This window comes from Ursus americanus, chromosome 34 (assembly GCF_024610735.1).
Source record: "Ursus americanus isolate L20-20 chromosome 34, mUrsAme1.1.p, whole genome shotgun sequence".
Lineage (NCBI taxonomy): Eukaryota > Metazoa > Chordata > Mammalia > Carnivora > Ursidae > Ursus > Ursus americanus.
This window is the reverse complement of record NC_142160.1, coordinates 27186829-27214305: the sequence shown is the minus strand read 5'-3', so window position 1 is coordinate 27214305 and position 27477 is coordinate 27186829. Positions and strand designations below refer to the sequence as shown.

At 38.3% G+C, this 27477-nt stretch overlaps 1 protein-coding gene across 5 annotated transcripts in view; it reads left to right on the top strand.

Annotated features, from left to right (window-relative positions):
• FANCC (FA complementation group C) overlaps positions 1-27477 on the top strand; it is a 269377-nt gene that overhangs the window by 95850 nt on the left and 146050 nt on the right. For 4 of the 5 annotated variants that reach the window (XM_045780982.2, XM_087858797.1, XM_087858798.1 and 1 more), the window contains 3 exons: positions 33-273; positions 2091-2175; positions 6485-6579. In XM_045780982.2, coding sequence (XP_045636938.2) covers positions 109-273; positions 2091-2175; positions 6485-6579 — 345 coding nt within the window. In that variant the 5' untranslated portion in view covers positions 33-108. Of the gene's footprint in view, positions 1-32; positions 274-2090; positions 2176-6484; positions 6580-27477 lie in introns of those variants that run through there. The other variant, XM_087858800.1, reaches the window with a different exon arrangement.

Sequence of the window (27477 nt, the reverse complement as noted above, 5' to 3'; positions counted from 1 at the left end):
TAAAAATGTTTCATTTTTCCCTTTTCTTCTAGATTTGATGTGTGCTCAGTTTCCTTCAGTGCTTGGCGGGCCACTGGGAAAGTCCATCACCTTTTCCCTTTTTCCAAGATGGCTCAAGATTTAGTAGGCTTTTCTTCTGATTATCAGTTTTGGATGCAGAAGCTTTCTCTGTGGGACCAGGCCTCCACTTTGGAAACCCAGCAAGATACCTGCCTTCACCTGCCTCGATTTCAGGAGTTCCTGAGGCAGTTGTATGAAGTCTTGAAAGAGATGGTAAGTGGTGGACCAAAATAACGAGTCTCAACTATAACATTTAACCAAGCCTGAATGTTACCTGGGGTCAGGGACTTGTGGTATTGACCTGATGTATTGATGGATTAGAAAGACAAATTATCCATAGGTAATACAGACAGGGGGTGGATTCCTGACCTCTGATTTCTTATGATTTCAGTTTTCTCGATTAGTCACATTGTCATATGAGACTTCGTGACCAATAAATTTGTTTTTTAAAAAAAGAAGACTTTGACACTTATTGTCAGGTAATAATTGGGATTCTTTTAAAGGCCTTTGCATCTCTTAAATATTGAAGAGTTTTCCAAAATGCTTGCTTGCTTGCTTGCTTGCTTTCTTTCTTTCTTTCTTTTTTTGAGAGGGAGAGAAGTGGGGCGGGGAGGGGCAGAGGGGCAGAAGAGAGAGAATCGTAAGCAGGCTCCATGCCCAGGGTGGAGCACAACACTCGGCTTGACCTCACAACCCTGAGATCATGACCTGAGCTGAAATCAGGAGTAGGACGCTTAACTGAATGAGCCATTACCCTTTCTTTAATGCTGTCCTAAAGTAGGTTCTACAAAGAGAAGATAAATATCTCTTTTTTTGAATATTTTAAGTGGTCTTTTCTGGTGAATATTAAGATTTTGAGTGTCTTCGCGATTGTCGTATAATGTGTTCAAAATTTGATATTTTTTCATTTTGACATGATTTCTCACTTTTACTGCAATGGATATTTTTATGAGTTAACATGTTCATATTATGAAAATATTCTTTGTTTTATGCTTACTTTATACTTACTTTCTAATTTCAAAATGAAAAGTGAAATTTTCACTTAATATAGGTGTTCTTGTGTTACATTTTTCTTCCCTTAATCAAAGAAGCAAGTCAGAAATTTGAAGAATTATTCATGTTGACGATACAAGTTCATGTGTTTTTTAGCAACTGGAAGGAAAGAAAGAGTCTGTATGAGCAAGAGTCTGCTACCTTTTAAAATTGTTTCTCTGTAATAGGACTTTTGCAACTTGGCTTTAAATTGGTCCCAGAAAGTCCAGGACTGGCCTTGATGCTAAGACAAATGTGAAGAATTTATTGGTGCAGCAGCTTACATTTCAGCCTATATACATGTTACCTCATTTAGGTCTTATTTTTGAACTTTCTTGAAAGGTAAAGAAGTGGGAAGAGGGCCAGTTGTACAACAGCATGTAGTTTGTTAATCTTAAGCTGTTTTCTATTTGGTTGATCTTTTTTTTTTTTTTTTTGTCTCAGGTTGTTATAGAGTTAAGTATGATGTCATTTAGCATATAGTAACTGAAATAGTAATAAACAGACACATATATCTTTATGCTTTGGCTGCCTTTTTTTTTTTTTTTTTTTTTTTTTACAAGTTCCGGAGTTCTTGTCCTCCCAAGCCTTCTTTGAAATAGCCCTAGTAAAGTTGAGTTAGGAACCTCTCCTATGGTAGAGTAAAAAAACCAGGATGAAGATATAGGATTATATAGATATTACTCACCCACAGTATTTTAAAAGTTCACTGTTATACATTCTTTGTTATTTTTAAACAAATTGGCCCTTCCTAGGTATGAGTAAAATAAAGGTAATTTTGTAACAAGATTGGTTTTTTGTAAATGTGCTGTACATCTTAGTTTTGGTGATGTGGTTTAAGGATGAAGTAAGGCGATTACTTGTTGAATTTTATTTGAAATTCCTGCTTTTCTGAAATACATACTAAGTATTCAGACTCCTTCAACCTGTAGTGTCAGTTCAACTTTCTAAGTTGTGTGGTGTCCTTTTATTGACCAAAACATAATTTTCTTCTACAGGATTCAAATACGATCATTGAAAGATTCCCCACAATTGGTCAACTGTTGGCAAAAACTTGCTGGAATCCTTTTATCTTAGCATTTGGTAAGAATCCAAAGCCTGTCTTCTCAAAATACAAACTTTTAAAGATAATTTTAATCTTTGCATTGTTTAACAATATACAGAGCTTCAAATCATAAATTTTTGTCCCATTGTTTACAAAACAACGATTAAGATTTACTCATTGTTTGATTAGAAAGATAGCATCGGGGCACCTGGGTGGCTCAGTCAGTTAACAGTCTGCCTTCGCTCAGGTGATGATCTCAGGGTCCTGGAATCGAGCCCCGCATCAGGCTCTCTATTCAGCGGCAAGTCTGCAAGCCTACTTCTCCCTCTCCCTCTGTGATCTGTCTTGCTTTCACTCTCTCTCAAATATATAAATAAAATCCTTAAAAAGAAAAGAAAAGATGGCATCCTTTTCTTATCCATATATGTTCATATAGGTAATTTCACACGCATGTACATACACACACCTATACACATGCAGATCCGTAAGAAAATAGAATTTGTATTATAGAGTAGACTCTTCCAGATGATTATCATAACCTTATTTTTAATTCACTGTGAAATGGTTATAATAATGAAATAATTTCCTGTTTCACAATTTCATGTTGATTAACATACTACTGTTTTCCATGCATAAAATCATTCTTCAGCGTCTGAATCCTCCCATGGCCCTGACATTATTTAGGGGTGACATTGTGGTTTTACCCAAGGTAAAGAGGAATTTAAGGACACTTTGGGGTAGATGTTCCATTCTTGACCTCCTGCCTACCTGTCTAGCCTCATTTCCTGTGTAATCCTCCGCAGGCACACCACACGCATGGTAGCCAGGTCGAGTTACTAACAGTGACTTGAAGGCACATGATGTCAGAACTTGTGACATGTGTTTCCTTTGCCTGGAGCTCTGTTTTCATCTCCTGTCCTCTTAACCTTTCTATGAAATAGTTTTGCTGGGGCTGAGTTAGGAACTTCTCTTAGTGTCTCCGTAGCTGACCGCATCTCCCTTAATTGTAACACTTACTACACTGTTTGTAATCGGTGGTTTGCCTGTCTGATGTCCTGGAGGACTGAATGCCTCTCAAGAGCAGGAACTGTGGTTTTAGTTCTTTTTGCCATCCTAGGGCCTAGCACGGGTAGAGCAGGCACATCTGAAGGTGTATAGTTGAGGGTTATTGCCTTGACTTGGCTGTATTTTTAGCTAGTGTAATATTTACTTGATGATGGTTTTGCAGGATAGGTAATTATGAATTAGAGTAAGGAAGTCACTTTCCCCATAATGTAAAACTAATAAAAGGCAGGATCCCACCCCTCTAAAGCCTGCATTGTTGTAATGGTCTGTCCTGTGGATCACACCGTTGTGGTTGAAGTGGTCCAGTTCTGGCTTTAACACCAGCCAGCCTCACATGAATATATATATATATTCACTGAACAGCTATTTACTAAGCTTTTTTTTTTTTTTTTTAATATGCAAGGCCTAGGAAAACATGGCTACAGTTCCTCTCTCTGGAAGCATCCAATCACAGAGAAAAGAGACCTTAGCAGATCAGCCTGACTCAGAAATGGTTTGTGTTTATGGAGTTCTGAACAGGGAGCTGAGAAAGAAAGGAGAGTTTTTCAGGGGATCTTGAGCTGGGGCCAACTCTTAGGGAACAATAGATGAGATGGGACTTTCTGAGACAAGCCACCAGACTCGCTAGGTTTCAGATTCCTTATTTGTAAAAGCGAGAGAGGCTGGACTGATTTATCTGTATGGCCTTAAACCTGTATCTGTCTTTGATCTTTCCTTAGCACCTATCCCCATTACATTTGCCTCCTCTGACAACCAGAAACAAATCCTTCATCTCCTTTTGTTTCAGTGCTCCTGTTATGTTTTGAACTGCCTGTTAAATTTCAGCTTCCTGTTTGAGAGGTACCTTGGGTTCTGAGCTCAGTGGAGACTGACAGGCAACAGAACTCTGTGATGAATCAAGTCTTGCCTGTGTTGCTACTGTTGTTTTGCTAGTTGGGTACTTTTGTCCACGAAAGGTTAAGTCTTTCCTAAGGTTAAGTGAGAATTGGATCAGAAATAAGGATAATAAAGAAGGAGGAAGGATTTGGAACTGAAGACACCATGAAGAGGAGAGAAAAAACGGAAAGAGAGGGAACACCTTTTATTCAGGGGTGTTCTCTACATAAACTTACTGCTTCCACCTTCTTGGAATTCTGGCCGGTTGTTTTGAGCTATGCCCTCATGATTAAGCATAACAGCTATAACCTCACTATTTGCTATTTATTGCTATATAAAAATTTGCCCCCAAACTTGGCAGCTTAAAATAATAAATATTGTCTTATAAAATGCTGCCTTCACACTTTTAAATTATAGATTAAGGAATTTTAAAGAATTAATTTAGCTTTCATTTGGAATTTTAGCTCAGGATACCAAAAAAAAAAAAAAAATACTAGGTGGCAAATATATGCTGGTATATTCTTTTCCCTTCCACTCATTTTTAGAATCCAAATTTGCACGAAGATCTGCTGGCCCTGACTATTTGCATGATGAATCCCAGGAGTTTTCCCATCTCACTTAACTGCCCTGCAGGATGTCCACTTTGAATCTAGGGGCCTCCGGGAGGAGCCTGACAGATGCCTTCTTCCCTGCAGTGAGTGTTGGTAGCACTCATGAATAGCGAGTGATGGCTTGCATCTGTAAATCCCTAAAGCAAAATAAGCTCATTAGCAGTGCATTTCAGTACACCAACTCTGGGCAAAGGAAGGCACCTCCTAAAGGTTGGGTTGACATTTCTCTGGCTGCTCTCCGTTTTTGTTTTTGTTTTTCTTTTGTTTTGAGAGAAAAATTTGAAAAATGATATGCTTGTTGAACTAAATGTGCAGATTCACTTAACACCTGGGGAAAATTTCCATCTTAGATGATTTAAGTTCCATAAAATAACATTTTCTTTCTTTTTGTCCTCTTCCTCCTCCTCTTTTAGGGGTGAGTGTCTGATTTTTGGAAATGCTCCCCATCGGGCTGCATTTTTTCTAACAGGGGAAGCTACTTGTGTAATAAGCATATCATTGGATGTGTCTGACGCTCTGTGATATGAAGATAGTTAGAATTTCTTCTAATATTTAAAGCATGGGAAGTACAGCAGTCATATTTTTAATCAGTGGCATTGGTTCAACCTGAAGAATCCTAGGATCTTCAGAGGTTAAATGACATGATTCATGAAATAAACCTATAATAGGCAAGCCGGTGATACATCTGAGCTCATAAAAAGGGAGAAAAATCAATGTCCCTCAAAATAATCCCCGATAAAGTTTGTTCAGAAATGTTATTAGGGGAGCATAAACTTACGATGTTTATGAGGGAAAAGTGGGTTTGATAAACAATTACTATTAGTGTTCTTTGGTGTATGGTTGAAAATGCAGGGGTAGCTTACTGCAGTTTATATTTTCCTTATTTCTTGTTACTGTAGCTCTTAGAAATGCTGTGTTTATGAGACTGTAGAAGATGAGAGGGTAAGGGGCATCAGGGGATTCTACAGAGGCTTGATTCCAGGTGCTGGGCTTCCTCAGCTTCCACTCCACGGCCTTGGGATGAAGGCCACCGTTGCTTGGCTCTCGTGTAGGTACTGACATCTTCAGTTTTAGGCATCATTCTTGCTTCTCAGTTGTGTTGTAAAGTCTCCAACTGGAATGGACTCAGTTACCAAACGAGGAAAAAGAAAATGGCTCACTGAGTACGTATTCTTGCCAAATATAAGATTTCAAAAGTTCACCGTTTTCATCACATATTTGGTGAAGTTTTAAGTTTTAGAGTAAAGTATAAGGAACATGTAAGAGGCTTCTATTTTGTCCAAACCATTTAGTACTAAACAGAATATATTTTTAAACAATCCTTCTGTTAAAGTTGTTTTTAGCAAGTGAGGGTGTTTTGGGAAAATAGAAAATTAAAAGATTAAGACTGAAATATTGACTATTGCTTATAACAGTTATATTACCTTTAAAAAAAAGTTTGAAATTACTAACAGTTTGAAATATGCTTTAAGGGAACTGATCTTGAGAAAAGCACAGTTCTTTTAGTTATTTCTGTCATTCTCTCTTGGCTTTAAAAATTGTTGCTGTATCAGAAAGGGAATCGACCACACAAGGGTTAAGCATAAGTGATCCCAAAACTGCAAGAATAAAAACCCCATGAAGTTAAGTTTCACACATGGTCCTAGATGCTTGTTCTGTGACCTTAGTAGTTTGAGATTTTTCTAAAATATAATACATATATTTCCTTTACATACAGTGTTTAAAAAATTTTTATACAGATTATCTTTTCTTTCTATTTGAGAAAACCTACTTATTTTAGTTTTCTTTTTTGCAGATGAAAGTCAAAAAATTCTAATGTGGTGCTTATGTTGTCTGATTAATAAAGAACCCCAGAATTCTGAAGAATCGAAACTTAACTCCTGGACACGGGTAAGAGTAAATCTTGCCCTGCACTGCTCTGCACTGAATTGATTGTTTAAAGGTGCTCCTTTGATAGTCCAGTTCTATGATGTTTTAGAAACTTTTTCAAATACAGTCTTCACTGTTCCATTATCTTGCTGGGTGTAAAGTTATTCAAGAGATTTTATTTTTACTTGATTGTGAATTCCAGATGATAGGAGTCTTTAGGGTGAACTTTCTCATGCCTGGAAGACCTAACGTGTGATTTTGAAAAGTTACTTTCAGGTCATGAAAAGAATGTTCTCTCTTTCCTTCTAGCACTTGCTATCCTTCAAAAAATTGTTTCTCCTTATCAACCCAGTTTAAATACTTACATAATTTCTAAGTATTTCTCTGCCTCTCCCAGGATCTAATTTGTAGTAAAAATGAAAATTCAGAAGTGCCCTGGGAGCTGCTGTCTTTGTTTTATATCCTGAAGTTGGTATCCAGGCCAGGGTGCTCAGACTAGCACCTGGTACTTGTTGGCTACTGCTGCTCACACAGTCAGATTGGTTCCTTGACTGTGCTAGGCCACATAGCTGACAGCTTCCTGCATTCCCCCTGTCTGTTTCTGCTTTCTCTTGAAGGGCAGGCACAAGTTGGCAAATGTTGTAAGGCTGGGCTGTGCTGCCTCATCACCAGCAAGTTGCCTGTTCTTTTCTCATACCCCCCACTGTCCTGCTGTAATAACGCCAAGGACTCACTGATACCTGTCAGACTCCGCTTAGTATGCATATGGTTCAGATTAGCTGCTTAGTATTATGAAATCACCCCCCCAGGTTAATGCATACAGTTTTGTCTATCAGTCTGACTGGTGATATCATTCCATTCACTGCTTTTTACCATTCCTTGTTTTATACAAAATTGCTGACAGAGCTGACAAAGACAGTGTTCGTATTTTTCTGTTAGATTTAAAAGAAGAATTGAAGGGACAGAAGTGAAAAGGATTGGGTGGGGGAAGGAAAGGGTACAAACTTTAACTGGAAGGTAAATTACTGTAAAGAGCTAAAGAAAGGAACCGATAAGTAGAATTAGGGAAGAAAAGGTATGAAAAACAAGGCTATAGAAATAGAATAACATATATGTCTATAAGTGTAGCACAGGAAGGTTAACTTAAAATCTTAACTCCTGCCATCACGCAATCCATAGACTGGTAACCAGAGCTACGTATAGGTGTGATGGTGATGTAGAGGGCAGTTGCTCAGACCTGGGGATTTGTAGATCTGTCCTACAGGAGGTGCTATTCCAGCTGAGTTTTGAAGGGTGGCTAGGAGGGCAGGGACAGAGCTTTAGGAAAGATATTTCTGTCAGCAGAAACAGCATGCACAAAGATGGTGGTGAAAAAGCCAATGCACTTTTCAGGGAACTGCAGGTACTTAGATAATGCTTGGGCTTGGGATTTTGTACAGCTGGTGATAAAGCATGAAGCCTAATGTATAATTATAAGAAGTTTTTGGAATGCCTGGGTGGCTCAGTCAGTTAAGAGTCTGCCTTCTGCTCAGGTCATGATCCCAGGGTCTTGGATCGATTCCCGCATCGTGCTCCTTGTTCAGTGGGGAGCCTGCTTCTCCCTTTGCCTGCTGCTCCCCCTGCTTGTGTTCTCTCTCTCTCTCTGACAAATACATAAAATCTTTAAAAAAAAAAAAAAAGTTTTATTTTATTTTGAAGACAGTGGGGAAACCAAGCTATTTTATTTTATTTTTTATTTTTCTTATTGTTTTTTTTTTTTTAAGATTTTATTTATTTATTTGACAGAGAGACAGCCAGCAAGAGAGGGAACACAAGCAGGGGGAGTGGGAGAGGAAGAACCAGGCTCCCAGCGGAGGAGCCTGATGTGGGGCTCCATCCCAGGACTCTGGGATCATGCCCTGAGCTGAAGGCAGACGCTTAATGACTGAGCCACCTAGGCACCCCAGACCAAACTATTTTAAACAGAGAAATCATTTGGCCAGGTGTAAATTTTAGAAACTTAACAGCAAAAGGAAGTTGATTTGAAAGGGGGCAGGTATAGCACTTTGGAAGCTATTGTAGTGATGAAGGTGAGAAATCATACAGCCCTGAATGAAATGGAGAAGAGGGGCCAGATTTATGATATGAATAAGGTAAATATTCAAAAGATGTAATGGCAGGTTAAGTGCAGATGTACTTAGGTGTAGGTGGAGTTGAACATACTGTTCTTAGAAGAGTGAGCTGATTTACACATAAGAGGGCTGACAGTCCTCAGGGCTTGGAAACAGTGGAGCCTTGGGTGAGGGTGAGATTGCCCAGGGAGGGCACCTGGCATGGGGATGGGAAAGAGCTTCGGGACAACCTTGGGAGACACTGGCATTTAAGGAGTGAGTGTAAGAATAAGCTACACTGTGGGTCACAAACAGAGAGTCAGAGATGTAGACGGAAAAAACCAGCAGCATTTCAAGAAGGAATGAGTGGTCACTCATATCTAATGCTGTAGTGCAGGACTGTCCAGCACAAATAAAATACATACTACATAGATAATTTAAATTATCCAGTAGCTGCTTTAAGAGACAAAAATAAGTGAAATTAATTTTAATATTTTATGCAACCCAGTATACCCAAAATACTATCATTTCAACATATAATCAATATAAAAATTATTGAGATTATTTTATAATCTCTTCTCATACTAAGTCATTGAAATCCAGTGTGTGCATTGCACTTACACTTTACATCTACATGTTACATATTAATTCAGATGCTAGAATTTCACTGGAAGTTCTTGCTCTGTATTTCAATTTCATAAAATTTATATTTGAAAAAGTAGGTTCACATACGCAAATTGTTACAAAGAAACTTATAACTGAACAAAGTGTCAGTTTTTAAATTTAAATTTAATTAACATTTTAAAAATTAAAAACTTACTACCTTTACCATACTCAGTACATTTGGAGTGCTCAGTAGCCACATGTGGCTAGTGGCCACTGTATTGGACAGGGCAGATAAGGACGGAAAAGCAGTGCTTGGATTTAGCCGCTTAGGAGAAATGACCTTGGTGAGAATAGGTTGAGTGGGAGATGCAAGAAGTAGCCAGATTGCTACAATTCAAGGAATGTGATTCAAACAGCCTGAGTCAAAAACTAAGAATTTCCTCCATAAATTCTAAAATTCGATAAAAATTCAGGTTATTGAATTTGCAAATATTAGACTGAATTGTATGAGTTGTATTTTTAGAACAGAGATGAAATAAAAATTCTGTTTAAAGGCCATATGTTAGCGTATGTTAATACGTTGGAAATACATTAATACAGCATGTTTGTTTTTGTTTCTGCTTTTGAAGTTTTACTGGTAACCTCAAATGTCCCATCAAATAACCACCTCAGTGACTGTTCTTACAGTTTGGAGATTTGTTGAAGTCACAGGACTCTTTCACGTCTTTTCGGAATACATGGTTCTTGAAAAACTTAGTTTTACTGGTGATCAACTGAACAGCTACTTTTTGAGCACCTGCTGTTTGTCAGGCACTACAGCCAAGGCTGAGGATATCGCAGTGGATTTAAAGATAGTACTGTATGGTGACTAACATAATATAATAAAAAAACATTAAAAAAAAAAGTCTGTTCTGAGAGGTCATAATCCAGGAGGAGATACCCAGGCATGCCAAATATAGGAGATACCAGTCTTCTCTGGGCAAGACCATACCTCTGTAAATTTTATTCTGATGAGAAGAAAACAACAGAATACCAGGGCGGAGATCAGTGAAAAGGGTTTTACTTCATCTTTATTCCCTTTCAAAATGCAGTTCTAAGTAATATCCAAATGTTACCTGTGTTGCTTTAGTCCTCTACTTCATTCTTCTTAAAAGAACACACAACTTTTAAATTACAGAATCTAAAAAACGTGTAGAAAAGTGCATCAAGCACAAAAGACAAGCTTAACAAATTATTGCAAAATAATTTGCAATTATTTTTGTAACTACTTTTGTGACTATCGTAGGTCAGGAAATAGAACAGAACATTACCTGCCTCTAAGCTCCCTGCCCCCTGGTGCCTCTTTCTGTTTACATGCTCATTTGTCTCCCTCTGGTAGTAACCACTAGCCTGTCTTTTTATGTTGCTTTATGATTTTACCCCTTAATTATGCAGTTTGGCTTATTATTTTGACTTGATATAAATGAAATAATACACTATATATTGTTTTGTGTTTGATTTATTTTGTTCAGAATTGTTTGTAGGATTCAGCCATGATCTTAGATGTAGTTGTCACTTGTTCATTTTCATTACTGTGTGGTACTCTGTTTTGCTAATGTATCAGTTTATCCATTCTGCCTTTGATGGGAATTTGTTTCTGTTTGGGGAGAATTGGGAACAGAGTTGCTGTAACATTCTCTCCTGCATATCCAGGGTTCAAAGCATGTATTTTATAAAGAACTACAAAGGAAAAGAAGAGCAACAGGAGAGCCAGAGAATGTATTTTGTACATCACTTCAAACAAATACTTGTGAACAAGCCTTGCGCATGCCCTGTTTTGTGAAAATAAAGAGCATTCTTAAAAAAAAGTGGAATTATAGGTTATTCGATATGCATATCTTTAATTGTATCAGCTCATACTAAGTTGTTTTCCACAGTGGTGGTGCCAGTTTAAGTTCCTATGATCAGTGTATAAGAGTTCCATAGCCTCCTGGTTACTTGGCTTTGTCAGACTTTTAAAGTTCAGTTATTCTGGTAGATGGGTGTGGTGGTATTTGGTTTTAATTTTCCCTGAAGTTGAGTACCTGTTTTGTGGAATTCCTGTTCAAGTTTCTTAATTAATTTTCTACTTAGCTGTCTTTCTTACTGATTTGTAGAAATTCTTTATATGTACTGAATTTGGGCACTTTTTTTTTTTTTTTTTTGGTAAAGATTTTATTGATTTATTTGAGAGAAAGAGTGCTCACAGAGGGAGAGCAGGAAGCCCAATGCGGGCTCGATACCAGGACTTCAGGATCATGAGCCGAAGGCAGACACTTAACTAACAGCCACCCAGGCACCCTGGGTACCATCTTATTATATATATTGCAGCTATTTTTTTCCATTCTGTGGTTTGTGTTTACATTTCTTTCTTTTAAGGAAGACGTTTTAAATTTTATTGTAGTTAAATTTATCAATCATTCCCTTTGTGTTTAATAATTTCGTATTTTGCTTAAGAAAATTTTCCCCACTTCAAGGTCATGAAAACGTTCCATATTATCTTCTAAAAGTATATTGATTTGCCTTTTCCATTTAGGTTGGTGTAATTGTTTTTTTTTGTGTGGTCTAAGTAGACATCTACTTTCACTTTACTTCTGCATGAATACCCATTGTCCCAACACCATTACTGAAAAGTTCTTTCCTTGCTGATGTATGGTGCTAACTTCATCATAAGTCAAGTGTCTTTGTATGTGCACCTATGATCCAAAATCTCTCCATTGGTTTCATCTATCTATGATCATTAATTTTGTGTCTGCTGGACTGGGCTCTGTGGTGCCCAGATATTTGGTCAAACATTATTCTGGGTGTCTCTGTGAGGTATTTTTGAATGTGATTAACATTTAAATTGATTGGGTAAAGTAGATCATCCTCTTTAATGTGTGTGGGTATTTCATCCAATTAGCCAAAAAGGCTAAACCATCCCACGAGAGTTTTCTTTGTATCAAATTCTAATAAACAGTGGGTTTAGAGTGAACCCCAACTTGTATGTTTTGTTATTTTTGGTGTAATACATCATTGTCAAGGCATTGTACAGGGAGTGTCGTGAATTTTTAGGAAACCAGTGGTTTCAGACATGATGGTATACCAAGTTTCAGAAATGATGTATACCAAGTTGCAAGACAGGCAAGGGAGTCAGAAGAGACAGTAGGTTTGGTGCTGGAACAACTGCACTAAAGAGTGGTCAGCCAAGGGGCAGACACTGATGCTTTGGAAACATGATTCTACATTGTTGGTAATTTCCATTATTACTTGTTTTTGTGTTATTTGGGATTTGAAAATGCTAACCTGCCTCAGCTCAGATGTTAAAACTTAGGGAAAGAATTATTGTCCAAGTTTGAATGGTAATTTAAAAGGGAAAATAGCATATTTCTTGAGGGCAATTAATGAAAGACAATAAATAGAGGCAAGGTGAAATTCAGGGGCAAGGCTGGGGATGCAGGAGATTTCTCTTCCACAGCTCCACTCTGGCAAAACATTGGCAATCCTGTATGACTGCTGTCTCTTTTGTCTTGGTTTTACTTTTGAAATAACAAACACAATACTAATATCTTCTATTTGCTTGACTTTCTAAAACCTGCAATTTCTTTGTTTCTTTAATTTTTATATTCATGCATTTGGTGGATAGTTATTAATTGCTTTCCCAGTATCCATCTCCCTCCTTTCTTACCTTCCTACAGTACCATGCATTTCTCAGCAGTGCGTTGTGCATCTTGGGTGAGACCTACCACACTACAGTCTTGGGGTTAGTCCTGCCTGGCTTAACCAGGACCACCTCTTCCTTTCCTTGGCCACAGCGATTGCTCAAGATAGACATAGAGCCCACACTGGAAATTCAGTCCTACAACTTTTGTTTGATCAGTTGGGAAGTGGGTTTTATCTTTCCTGCCGAACACGAATTAGGTAGTCCCTGAAGTTGCTGTCAGTCATCGTGGGTCCACCGCTACAGCCTGCCTGGGAATGAATTTAGTCCTGAGGAAACAGAGCTGAGAAAAAGAGAAAGACGGTCATGTTCAGGTGGTTTTTGTTTGGCCCCTGGACCAAGCCTCTCGTGGACTTCAATGCTCTAGTACATTCCCTTTCCTGTTCAAGCCAGGTTTGGTTTAGAGTTGTTTTTACTAGCAGACAACAGTGTCCTAATGGAGAAAACAGACTTATTTTGGGGCTTAATAAACTATTTTCTTAAAGGGTTTCAAAACTCAGGTATTCACATACACAATTGCAAAAGAAAAAAAAATAATCTCATTTACTCAAAGGATAGTATGAATCAATAGTGAATTTGACAAAATAATTACAGTTACTTAAAAGTTGCATAGTTCATTCAGAGTTGTTTTTCCACCACCACTTATGATGAAGATGTGTATTAAAGAAGGCCTCCTTGGAGGGTGACGGCAGCAGCATGGTGGCATGACGTTCTCATTTTTGTCCCTGCTAAACATTTAAAATTTGACATTCATCCACAAAGAGAAATGCCTATGTGGGAACTGTGGGATCCAGCAGCATACGCCGAGGGACCCAGGAGGCATCTCACCCACCTTTATATCAGGTAATAGGGCAGGTAGACCCCAGTTCGGGATGTGAAACCGGCTGGAGCCTGTGAACTGGCTCCAACCCCTCAGTAGAGGCCCCTGGAAAATGCTGACTTGGGCAGATACCCGCAGATACCAGAGCCTTGTACAAGTCCAGGTTTCTACAGGAGACATTCCAGCACACTGTTGGAATAGTAATACAAGTTTGGACACTTTAAAATGTGCCCTGTTTCCTTTCTCAGCTTGTGTGAGAAAGAACAAGGTGTGAGAAGGGGCTCCAAGGCACATGCGGCAGCCCAGCCACCCCAGTGGACTCATTTCATGTTGTTGTGGATTATGATTTCAGACGCTGGACATTTGGAGTAACAGAAGGTGTGTCACAAGTGGTAGGACCAGGGCCTGCAGAGCTTATAGGAAGAGAATTGGACAAAAAGGTTAAAGCATATATAGGTCACATAGTTCTCCTAGAATATAAATTATATTATTTTTCTTATAAAAGCTAGGAAACTTCTAGCATTCATATTTATAGATAAGTTGAAATATACTTTCTTTGTATTCTGTCCACCACCAAACACAATGTTTGGAAACTTGAGAGAGAATGAGACCAACTCTGACCTAATTTGCCTCCCTGTTACCGAAAGCCAAGTTCGTCTGCCCGTTGCTCCAAAGGCCAATACTCAAGAGACAAGCGTTTATGGTAAAGGAGTGTGAGCTTTATTCAGGAGGCTGGCCAGCTGGGGAGAAGGTGAACTCTTGTCTAAAAGCCAACTCCCAAGGTTTCTGCGTGGCTGGGAGATTTTTAAAAGGGTTTAATCATTTAAGGGAGTGAAGTGGTCTGTGACATTTCTTGTTATGTGCAGACTTGGTGATGCCAGCTACAGAGTTATCTCAGTGCTTGGAGGTTGTGCAAGAAGTTCTAGTTCCTTGGTGCCCAGAAGGGGTTGTGCAGGAACATCTGAATCCTTGGTACCCAGGGGTTGTGTGGGAGTGCTCTGTTCTTTCTGCAAAGGAGGGCATGGTCTACAGATGTGCTGAGGGAGGTCAGTGAAGTCATTTATATAACCTTAAAAATGAAAAACATTTTGCTAAAAGATTGCTGGGCTAATCAGAAAGCTAAGGGGGCTTCAAACAGACTTGTTGGCCACTGTGCCCTGGGAACGTTCTGGTCCTTTATTCCCCAAGGCCAGTGGTCTGCAAATCTCAAAGAAAGTGAATTAGTTCTGTTACAGATCAAGGGCCTTGAGTCAGTGCATGCGAGGAGTGTGCTACCTTGAAGCAAGTTAACCCTTAAGACCGGCCGGAGTGCTGTGACATCCCTATTCCATCTCATTAGCTTCACTGAAGTTATTTATTTGAGCCTTACTTCACCTGAAATGGAGATTTTAACAGTTTCTACTTGATAAATTTTTTGGGAGATTAAATGAGATAATCCATTTCATTCAATGGATTAAATTAAATGAATAAATAAAAATATATTAAAAATGAATCAAATAAAGAAGGTGTCCTTCATAGCCTCAAATCTGTTTTACTTTTTTTGCACGGTCCTGAAGTAAATTCATAATATGCTCTTCACCTCACACTCATTTCCATAGTTGCACAATAATGGCATAAGCCCAGTCGTTGAACATCACTGCAATTAACATCTTTATCCATGTTACAGCTTACCCAATCACAAAGGACTGGTCTTATACATTTCTTTTAAAAATACCTCTTTCATTTTCATCCCCATGAAAATTCCCCTTAAATTATGAACTGTCTACTTCTTTATTCTGCACATTTAGAACTTTCAAATATAGTGTGACTTTCCTGGACCCAGCAACCTCCCCTCTAGAGTGTATGCAACTATTTCCACAGCTCTTCCCCAGAGAGCCACATGGCTCCTTCCAGAACCTCTCTCAGGCCACTGCTCAAATATCACCTTATCTGAGAGGCCTTCCTCATCATCTTGTCTCAGGCACTCAATCTCCTTATTTTGACTTATTCTTCTTAGTGCTGATCACCCCTGACATATGATTTTTTTTTTTTTCTGTCCGTTCCCTCCCATCTAGGCTACAGGTTCCATGAGAGTAGAGACTTTGTTCTAAAAGTATAGAACAGTCTCTGCCACATAGTAAGAATTCAATGATTATTTGCCGAATGAGTAAATAAAGGAGTAGGATTTTAGATGGTAAACCCTGGTGCGTATGTGGTGGGGGAGTGGGATTCCACTTGGAAATAAGAAAGTGGACAGACAGAAGGTTGGTTATAGTCAAGAAAAAAAATGATTTTCCATTTAGGCTGGAGAATAAGGTACTTATGGAGAAAAGGAGAAATTAAGATTAGAAAAAAACGGGGAAAAATTTTGGAGGGCCATATATGCCAGTTTGTGAGTTCATAAATTAGTAAAGGCAAAGGAAGGAGCTACTGAAAGTATTTTAACTGTGGCATTGGGAGAGGGGCATTTGTCATGATTGGTATCCCTCCCTGTTTTCTCCCTTGCTCTCCTCTAGTCTTTCTCAGTCCTTCATTCATTTATTCCATAAATATATCCTGAGTACCTACCATGTACAAGCAGATATTGGGGAGTATAAAGATCTTGCCTTGCAGAATCAAGTGGTTTTATTGCAAAGTAACAAGTGAAGGAGTGGAGGACAGCATATTGAAGGTACTGTGGTAGCCCAGTGAAAAGGAAAAAAAGCCTCGTTGGGAGTTGGGGAGGTTTGCAGGGCTGGTCAGGAAAGCTTTCAGAAGATGACAGTTGAGCTTGCATCATGAGGTATGAGTTCCCTGGGAGGCAGAGGCTAGGGGTGGTCATGGAACTGGAAGAACTGAAAGGTATTTGAGGTGCATGTAGGAGAGTAGGCAGAGAAAAAGCTATAAAAGCTCTTCCTGGTAATGGTAATAAGAATGGGCTATCCCATATATGATATACTGGCTATGCATGAGAGGTAGACAAGGCCGGATCCTGAAGGTTCAAATGGCCCCTAGTAAAGTGTGTCCTCAACCTGGAAAGCAAAGAATTTATTTATTTATTTATTTACTTATTTTTTTAAGATTTATTTATTTATTCATTCGACAGAGAGAGACAGCCAGTGAGAGAGGGAACACAAGCAGGGGGAGTGGGAGAGGAAGAAGCAGGCTCATAAGCGGAGAAGCCTGATGTGGGGCTCGATCCCCTAACGCAGGAATCACGCCCTGAGCCGAAGGCAGACGCTTAACCGCTGTGCCACCCAGGCGCCCTGAAAGCAAGGAATTTAATTGGAGGGGTTTAAATGGGAGTGCAGGGGCACTTACATTATATATATGTGAATTAGTAGCTTCAGTGCTGAAAATGTATTTGAAAGTATAGGAGGGCAGGACTTGGTACTGATGAGTTGTTAGGGAAAGGATAGGGGAGCAGTTTAGGATAGTGTTGAAAGATTTTAGGGAACTAATAACACCTAGGTCTTCTGAGTTAGGAACTATTGAGATACATCAGAGTTAGGTAGATGGATGTCAGACATCCGTCCCTTGACTCTTAAAATGGATTTAAGAAGGTAGCTTCTGTCTGTGGTTCAGTTGAGCTCATCTGCCTGTGGTAGACAAGTGAGCTGGTCACAGCTTAGCTGGACTACAGTAGGCCTGCCTGGCAGGGAATGAGCCTGCCTGGCTAAGCGTGGTGCAGTGGTAGACTAGAACACACCCTTTCTACAGGTAAGGCAAGTCAAAAAGACAGACACCTGGGTGGCTCAGTCGGTTAAGCGTCTGCCTTCGCCTCGGGTCGTGATCCCGGGGTCGTGGGATTGAGTCCCGCCTTGGGCTCCCTGCTCAGCGGAGAGCCTGCTTCTCCTTCTGCCTGTGTGCCCCCCTGCTTGTAAGTGTGCTCTCTCTCTGATAAATAAATAAAATATTTAAAAAAAAAAGTTGGGAGGGGAATTTTTTTTTTAGTTTCTTCTCCCAAATTGACCAATGAGGTCAGTTCTTCCGGGGAAAAGAGAGTGACAGGACTGGGAGTTGGATGTCATAGGTTGGGCTTTCTAGAAATCTGGCCTTGAAATGGAGATAATGTGTAGGGAGTGACAGCTGTTTAGGGGAAAGGAAGGACACGGGATTGTGCAGAGGGAGAAGCTCAGCTACAGTGCAGTCTCAATGGAAACTTCTGCAGTGCCTATGGGAACAGAGATGGGAGACTCTTCAGAGCTTTCCTGCTTTGGGACAGGAGGGCTGGGCCTTTATGCCTCTGCGTGCATCCACATTCCAATGTGGCCACTGAGGGAAGGAGGTATGATCTTGGGCAAGGCAGAGACGGCTAATGATGATATGGATGTGACATCACAGCATCCTTCACAGATACCAAAACTGTTCCTTTTCTGTTTTTCCCTCCTGGGGAGTGCGGTGGACATTCTGTCTTCTCCGGAAACGTGAGGGCAGGCAATTTGTTTCCCTTTAAGAGAGAACTCCTAGGTTTTTGACTTGAGGATCATGGTGGATGGTAGTGTCATTCACTGAGAAATGTAAGGGGAAGAGGGCAGAATCCCTAAAATACCCAAGTAAGAAAGTACAAGAGGAAGGAGGAGGAGATCAGGTCAGCCCAGCAGCTGTCCCATATTCATCTTCTGTGCCATCTTCCAGGACAGTGGAATGCAGAGACCCTGTTTTCTCACTGCCTTTTGGTTTCCCTTTATATCCCTGGGACCATAAGGCGGGGAATATAATACAAATAGAGTCCTCTCCTTTTCTGGTCTGTTATTGAATAGAACTGGCTGGGGAAAAAGGAAAGCATAGAAAATTTCTTTCTAGTTTAGTAAATGTGTTTTCCCCATGGCATATAGAAACCACCGAAGCTGTCTGCCATACTGTGTTAGGGCTACCCAATTCAGCGAGTACTTTAGTCATTAACTCCATAAAATAGCATCTGTCTTACTAAATATTGTGCTCTTATTTAGTCTGATAAAGTCTCCTCAGCATTTCATAGTTTTGCAATTTAAATATGGTAGTTAGTATTTTGCAGTGTTCTAGAAAGTGTGCAAACACTGCTATTCTCACTCCCAGGTATTTTACATCATTTCAGTGTGATCAGCAATTCATTCTACACATGAAGTTGAATTGTGAATGTTTATGTCTTTCTGTGTGCATGTTTTGGGGGAGTGGTAACTGTCTCCTGAGTCTTTAATGTGAAGACACTGAACTTACAATTGAACTTTCTGGAATAAACATTTGCTTCTTCTGAGAGGGCAAAATGAGATACCATTTGTGTTGTTGACTAGGTTTTTCTTTACGTCATTTAGGTGGATTTCCGCTTACTCTAATTCTGAATTGTATCCGATTGTTTTTTTAGTAAGTTCCCACTGCTCAAATAGGCCAGATCAAGACATTTATTGCCAATTAGGAACAGGATGTTTGAGATGTTTGGTGATGTTCTCCGGATGACCTGTTTTATGTTTTCTGTTTATTTTGTTTTATTTTTGTTTTATGATCATGTTGGCTTTTCCATTAAACTATAACTTTAATTGACTTGGCTTCGTTAATAGAACATTGACCAGATTCCCTTCTATAACTCCCAGCCTTCTCCTTATTACAGCCCCTTCATCAGTTCTCCTGTTGTGCCCCAACCTCAGTCTGGAGTAAAAAGGGAATTTTTAGGTCTGTGTGTTACAGGTGTAATATATGTTCCTAAGACATAGGCTCACTGTATTTCAATCTAAATTGCTGGGTAGTGCTTCTTGGGCTATTTTGGGATAAATCCCTGTGAAAAGTAAATTTAAACAGTAATGTCTGTAAGTGGAGGTACTTCATAGTGAATAGCCACCATTGAGGGCCATGTGGATGTGCATGTCTGCACTACATGTGGTGACATGATCTCTACATCTGTTTTGAAGTTCAGTTGTTTCCCAGACCACATGTGCATTTCTTTAGGGGGCTGACATCCCTCCTTCCCAGGATCCAGGCATTATAAGCTGGTAACTATAACTGGCTTACTCTCTGACCTAGAGATTGTTATACTTTATCTTAGTTTGACTATTGTTCCTATCAGATCTGGTTCTGTTTAATATTGACAACATAGGGGTTCCTATAAATTAGCAGCATGGCAAAAGAACCAGGCATATTTAAATCCATAAATCTTGATTTCCAGGTCTTTTAAAGGCTTTGTGGTTTAAATAGTCCTTTACTCTATGGTAGACAAAAGCAGTACTTATAAGAATGCTGGCTATCAGGCAGCTTTTGTAGCTCACCTGGAACTAAAAAAAACAAAAACAAAAACAAACCAAACAAACCTCAGCTGGGTCACTCTTTTAAGAATCAGGAAGTCCAGATCTCTTCCGGCTCTGCTAGTGAGATATTATAGAAATTACATACATCATTTCCATATCTTAAAAAAAAGAGAATACTGTGTGATTCTACTTACATGTGATATTTAAAGTAGTCCAATTCATGGAAAAAGAGAACGGGCTGGAGGAGAACAGAAAAGGGATTTGTTTAATGGGTGTAGAGTTCAGTTTTGCAAGAAGAAATGTTCTAGAGATCTGTTGCACAATAATGTGAATATTCTTAACTCTACTGAACTGTATATATAAAAATGATTAAGATAGTAAATTTCATGTTATGTGTTTTTAATCACAATTTTAAAAATTTAAAGAAACCTTAATGGATAGTGTTACTGTTAATCGAATGTTTAGTATGTGTTTTAGATGAATTATCTTATTGAATAGTCACAACTCCATGAAGGCAGGTATCATTGCCATGTGTTATAGATAAGAGAATTTAGATTTAGAGAAGTAATTTACTAGCTAGTAAGTGGCAGACCATTTTGGGCTAGGTGTGACTTTAATAAAGCCACCCAAAAAATACATTGCTGCCAGCTAAACTTTAGCCACTCTATCTCCTAAGGCTTTTTAGCTCTGGAATCTGTGATTCTAGGATGCTGAGATGTCCTAGGGACCCTGCAGAGATCCTTCAAGTGAGAAAAAAGAAAGTTCAAATGTTTAGGTGTTCAGAGATTACCCCTCTACCATTTATACTGAACTAAAATACCATGCTGCATTTAGTCTGTGGTACATCAGGAACAACAAATGCCTCTATGGGAGGCCACGGTGTCATTCAAATGTTAGAATAGTTAAGGGATTAATAGCTATTACTTCTGTGGAAAGTAGAGACTGAGAAGGGCCTTTCCCGTTTCATTATACTTTTTTCTGTTTTTTGAGTTTTTAATAACAAGTGTAACTCCTGTTTTGGGTTGAATTGTGTTCCCCCTAAATTCATAGGTTCAAGTCCTAAATCTCAGAACCTTAGAATGTGATTTGTAAATAGGATCTTTGCACGTGAATTGATTAGTTAAGATGATGAAGCCAGCTGAAGTAGAGTGGCCCCCTAATCCAGTGTGACTGGTGTCCTTATAAGAAAGGAAAATTTGGACACAGACATGCACAAAGGCAGAATGCCATGTGAATATGAAAGCAGAGATTGGGGTGCCAGCCAAGGAATGCCAAAAATTGTCAGGAAACTAGCAATCCTGATGACCTCTTGATCTCAACTCTAGCATCCAGAACCCTGAGACAATAAATTTCTGTGGTTTAAGCCTCTCAGTTTGTGGTGCTTTGTTACAGCAGCCCTAGCCAACTAATACATCATTTCTAAAGTGAAAAAGAAAAGAAAGTTAGCCATGATTCCTGGGAGTTTGTCCCAAATAGTATTCAAATTAAGAAAGGATCTTTATATATGATGTTCATTATAATAATTTTTATAATTGGAAAAAATGAGAAGCAATGTAAATGTCTAAAGATTAGTGGATAACTAAATTATAGCATACCTACTTTTTTATAGCAAATCTACTTGAAGAAATATAATGTCATTTTGTATAGCCTATGAAATAATGTGAAAAATGTGTATAACATAAATGTAAAGTTGGATGTAAAATTATTTATACAAAACAATAACCAGCTGTGGAAAATATATATGCACTGACTAAGATTACAAGCAGAAATGGAAAAACTTTGTTAGGATAATGGAATCTGGGTGGATTTTTCCTTTTAATTTTCTTTTAATTTGTATGCTTTTATTTCATCGAACTATGATAATGTGGTTGTAAGATTATCTTTTTAAAAATCAACTTTATTGAGGCAAATTTTACATACAATAAAATGTATCCTTTTAAAGTGTATAGTTTGATAGTTTTGACAAACGTGTACATTGTTCTGACCACCACCACAATCAAGAAATAAAGCATTTCTGTTGTCACAAAAAGTTCTGGATTGCCCTTTTACAGTCAGTCACTCTCTCAACCCTGGCCTTAGTCAACTACTGATCTGTTTTCTGTCACCACAGATTTGCTTTTCTCTTTTCTATTATTTTATATAAACAGAGTAATATAGTATTGATTCTTCTGTCTGGCTTCTTTCATCCAGCGTAATGTTTTTGAGATTTTTCCATGTTGTAGCTTATCTGAATAGTTGATTCCTTTTTATTATTGAGTATTCCCTTGTATCAGCACATCATTTTGTTTATTCATTTATGTGTTGATAGCAATTTAGATTGTTTCTGATTTTTGACTATCATGAATAAGTTGCTGTGAACATACTTGTTTAAGAGTTGCGTAGTCATGCTTTAATTTCTCATGGATAAATGCTCAGGATTGGAATTGCTGGATTGTGTGATACATTTATACATAACATTGAAAGACACTGCCAGATGGTTCACAATCATATCAGCAATGCGTGGGAGTTCCAATAGCTCCCCATATCCACCAACACTTAGTATACTTAGTTTGTTTTGTTTTAGTCATTTTCACAGTTGTATAGTGGTCTTCTTTTGTGGTTTTAATATGAATCTTCCTCATGTCTTGATGTTAAGGCATCTTTTCATGTGGTTATAGTTTCTTTTGTGAAGTGTCTATTCAGATATTTTGCCTATTATAAAATTGCCTCCTAAAAATATTGCCGTCTTATTAAGTGTAAGGGTGCTTTTTAAAAAAATATTTTAGATACTGTTCCTTTGTCAGATAAATATATTATACATACATTATATGTATTATATATATATGATAAATATATAATATATATATAGAGAGAGAATATTCACTCCATCTGTGACTTGCCTTTTCCTTTTCTTAATAATATACTACAGGGTGCATAAATTTTAAATTTTGGTGAAATCTATACTTGTCCATTTTTTTCTTTATGATTCAAACTTTTTGTGTCCTCAGAAGTTTTTGCTTATACCAAGTTTGTAAAGCCTGTCTCTGTTTTTTCTTCCAAAAGTTTTATAGTGTTAGCTTCTATTTACGTTTAGATATATGATCTACTTTGAGTTAACTTTTTTATATGGATTTGAGGCAAGGGCAAAGGTTTGTTTTCTTCTTAGTTATTCCAGATATATTTATTATCAGTTTTTTCAAAAATGTTTGAGGCGATTCTGATTGGAATCTATAGATCAATTTGAGGAGAATTGACATCTTACCAATATTAAGTGTTTCAACTCAGGAGCATATTATAGCTGTCCATTTATTTATTTTTTTTAATTTTTAATTTTAGAAAGATTTTTATTTTATTTATTTGAGAGAGAGAGAAAACAGAGTGAGCAAGAGAGAGAACACAAGCAGGAGTGAGAGGCAGAGGGAGAGGGACAAGCAGACTCCCCGCTGAGCAGGGAGCCCGATGCAGGGCTTGATCCCAGAACCCTGGGATCATGACCTGAGCTGAAGGCAGACACTTAACTGACTGAGCCACCCAGGCACCCCTAGCCATCCATTTATTTGTATTTCTTTAACTTCTCTCATCAGTATTTTGTAGTTTATAGTATACATTTCTTTTTTTTAATTTTTATAATTTTATAATTTTTTATTTTAATTATTTAGTTAACATACGGTGTTATATTAGTTTCAAATGTATACTATAGTGATTCAACAATTCTATACATTACTTAGTGCTCATCATGATAAGTATATTCTTAATCCCCTTTATCCATTTCATGCATCCCCCGACCCATCTCTCCACCCAAAAAGGGAGGGAACCCGAGAGGGTTGCCACTCATAGAATGAATTGGAAGCTTCTCTTCCTCTTCTGTTTCTTGGAACAGTTTGAGAAAAAAAGGTGTGAACTCTTCTTCAAGTAGAAGTCACTCAACTTCAGTAGAAGTCACCTGTGAAGCCATCTGTTCCTGGACTTTTGCGGGGGTGGGGGGGTTGATTACGGACTCAATTTTGTTACTGGTAATCAGTATGTTCACATTTTATTTCTTCTTGATTCAGTTTTGAGAGGTTATATGTTTCTAGGAATTTATCCATGTCTCCTAGGTATTGCAATTTGTTGGCATATAATTTTTCAGGATGTTCTCTTACAGTCCTTTGTATTTCTGTGGGGTCAGGTGTCATTTCTCCTCTTTGTTTTGTGATTTTGTTTATTTCAGCTCCTTTTCTCTCTCTCTCTCTCTATCTCTATCTCTATCTCTCTTTGATGAGTCTGGTTAAATGTTTATTAATTTTGTTGTTCTTTTCAAATAACTGGCTCCTAGTTTTATTGATCTGTTCTATAGTTTTTTTAGTTTCTATTTCATTTATTTTTCTGTTCTAATCTTTATTATTTCTTTCCTTCTGCTGGTTTGAGGTTTTTATTCTTCTTTATCTAGCTCCTGTAGGTGTAAGGTTAAGTTGTTTGAGATTTTTCTTGCTTCTTGAGATAGGCCTCTATTGCTATAAACTTCGCTTTTAGAAACAGGTTTCGCTGCATTCCAAAGATTTTGGACCATGGTGTTTTCATTTTTCTTTTGTCTCCTTGTATTTTTTAAATTTCATCTTTGATTTCTTCGTTGACCCATTCATTGTTTAGTAGCATGTTATTTAACCTCCATGTATTTATGTTCTTTCCTATTTTCCTGTGGTTGATTTCTAGTTTCATAGTGTGTGTTCAGAAAAGATGCATGGTATGACTTCAACTTTTGAATTTGTTGAGACTTGTTTTGTGGCTTGATATGTGATTTATTCTGGGAAATGTTGCATGTACACTTGAAAATGTATTTTCTGCTGTTTTAGTATAGAATATTCTGAGTATATCTGTTAGAACCGTCTGGTCTAATGTATCATTCAAAGTCATTGCTTTTTTGTTGGTTTTCCATTTGAATGATCTATGTATTGTTGTAAGTGGAGTGTTAAAGTCCCCTACGATTATTTTATTACTATCAATTACTTTCTTTATGTTTGTTATTAGGTGCTTTATATCTTTGAGTGGTCCCATGTCAGGTACATAAATATTTACAGTTATTATATCTTGTTATGATTATATAGTCTCATTCTTTGTCTCTTGTTACAGTCTTTGTTTTTTTTAAAAGATTTATTTTAGAGAGAGAGAGAGGGAAGGAGAGAGCGCAAGCTGGGGGAGGGGCAGAGGGAAAGAATCTCAGGCAGACTCCCTGCAGAGTGGGGAGCCTGATGCAGGGCTCATGACCCTGAGATCATGACCTGAGCTGAAATCAAGAGTCCGACGCTTCACCGACTGAGCCACCCAGGCACCCCGCAGTCTTTGTTTTAAAGTCTGTTTTGTTCAAAGTATTGCTACTTGGCTTTTTTTCCCCCCACTTTCATTTGCATAATAAACGCTTTTCCATCTCCTCACTGTCAGTCTACATGTATCTTTAGATCTGAAATTAGCCTCTTATAGGCAGTCTGTAGGCGAGTCTTGCTTTTTTATCCATTCTGTCACTCTGTGTGTTTTGATTGGAGTGTTCAGTCTATTTACATTCAAAGTCATTATTGATAGGTATATACTTATTGCCACTTTTTACTTGTTTATGATTGTTTTTGTAGTTCTTCTCTGTTCCTTTCTTCTCTTGCTTTTTCTTACAGTTTGCTGGCTTTCTTTAGTGTTATTCTTAGATTTCTTTCTGTTGATGTTTTGCATACTATTACCAGTGTTTGATTTGTGGTTACCATTAGGTTTACATATAACATCTTATGCATATAACAGTATGTATTAAGTTGATGGTAGCTTAAGTCTGAACCCATTCTTTGCTCCTCCCACCCCCACGTTTTAGGAATATGGTGTCATATTTTGCATTTTTTATTATGTAGAACCCTTGACTGATTTTTTTTTTAGTAGATATACTTAATTTTGCTGGTTTTTTGCTTCCTGCTTTTCTTACTCCTGCTTATGGTCTTTTTATTTCTACTCAGAGTCCTCTTTAACATTTCTTGTGTGGCTGGTTTAGTGGTCATGAATTCCTTTAACTTTGTTTTTTTTTGTCTGGGGAACTCTTTATCTCTCCTTCTGTTCTGAATGATAGCCTTACCAGATAGAGTATTCTTGGTTGCAGCTTTTTTTTTTTTTTGCCTCTCAGTATTTTGAATATATTGTGTCACTCCCTTCTGTCTTGCAGTGTTTCTACTGAACAATCAGCTGAGAGCCTTATGGGGTTTCCCTTGTATGTAACTGTTTTCTTTTCTCTTGCTTCTTTTAAAATTCTCTTTATCACTACTTTTTGCCATTTTAATTACATATGTGTCTTGGTGTGGACCTTCTTAGGTTGATTTTTGTTGGGGGCCCCTCAGTGCCTCTTGGATCTGGATTTCTGTTTCCTTCCCCTAAATTTTATGCCCCCCTTTCTCTCTGTTCTCCATCTGAGATACCTATAATGTGAATGTTATTACACTTGATGGTGTCTCTGAATTCTTCTTGTCTATTTTCATTTTTTTATTATATTTTTCTCTATCCTGTTCAGCTGGATCATTTTCCATTACTCTGTCTTCCAAGTGAATGATTAGTTCTTCTGCTTTCTTTAGTCTACTGTTTATTCCATCCAGTGTATTTTTAATTTCATTAATTGAGTTCTTCATCTGTGATTGGCTCTTTTTTATATTTTCAGTCTTTTTGTTGAGGGTCTCCTTTGGGTCCTCCACTTTTCTCAAATCCAGTAAGTACCTTTATGACATTACTTCAAATTCTCTCTCAGGCATATTACTTATCTCCAATTTGTTTAGCTCTCTTGTGATTTTTGTCTTTTTTTTTTTCATTTAGGTCACATTCCTCTGTCTCCTCTTTTTGTTTAACTCTCTGTTTATGTGTTAATAAAGTCAGTTATGTCTTCTATTCTTGAAAGTAGTGGCCCTATGAAGAAGAGGTCCTGTAGTGCCCTGTAGCACAGTGTCCCCTCTTTACCACAACCTGGCACTTCAGGGGTGTTTCCTGTGTATGTTGTACACACCCTGTTGTTGTGGCTGAGCTCCATTGGCCCTCTTCACCTTTTGTAGACAAGGTTTGGTCCCTCTGTTAGTGGGCCAGTCTGGGGTTGCCTTGGGCTTGAGTTTAATCATGCCAGGTATTTGTCAGAGATGCAGTAGCACCAAACTGTAGGGTTCTTTCCCTGTTTTGTCCTCTGAGAAGCTTTTATTGGTGAGCGGGGCCTACAGTCAGATCTAATATCTTCTCCCATCCCAATCCTGAAACTGCAACTGGACTGGTGTATGTGGTTATCTTTCCCCCTTTCTGGAATAGGAGTCACCCTGGAGTGGTGCTTACCTCTGTAGGGGGTGCTTGGTCACTGCCAGGTTTGTGGCACTGCTTTGGATGGTCTGTGGCCAAGGGCATATTGGAGGGGGCAAGTCCATAGGAAAACGCAGGGACAGAGTGTTAGGTGCCAGCATGGTCATTCTGGTCTGTTCTGGGTGGGGACCTAAAACTGCCGGGAAAAATCCTGCCAACTCCTGGCATGTTGGAGGGGGTGGGTCCACAGGAGAA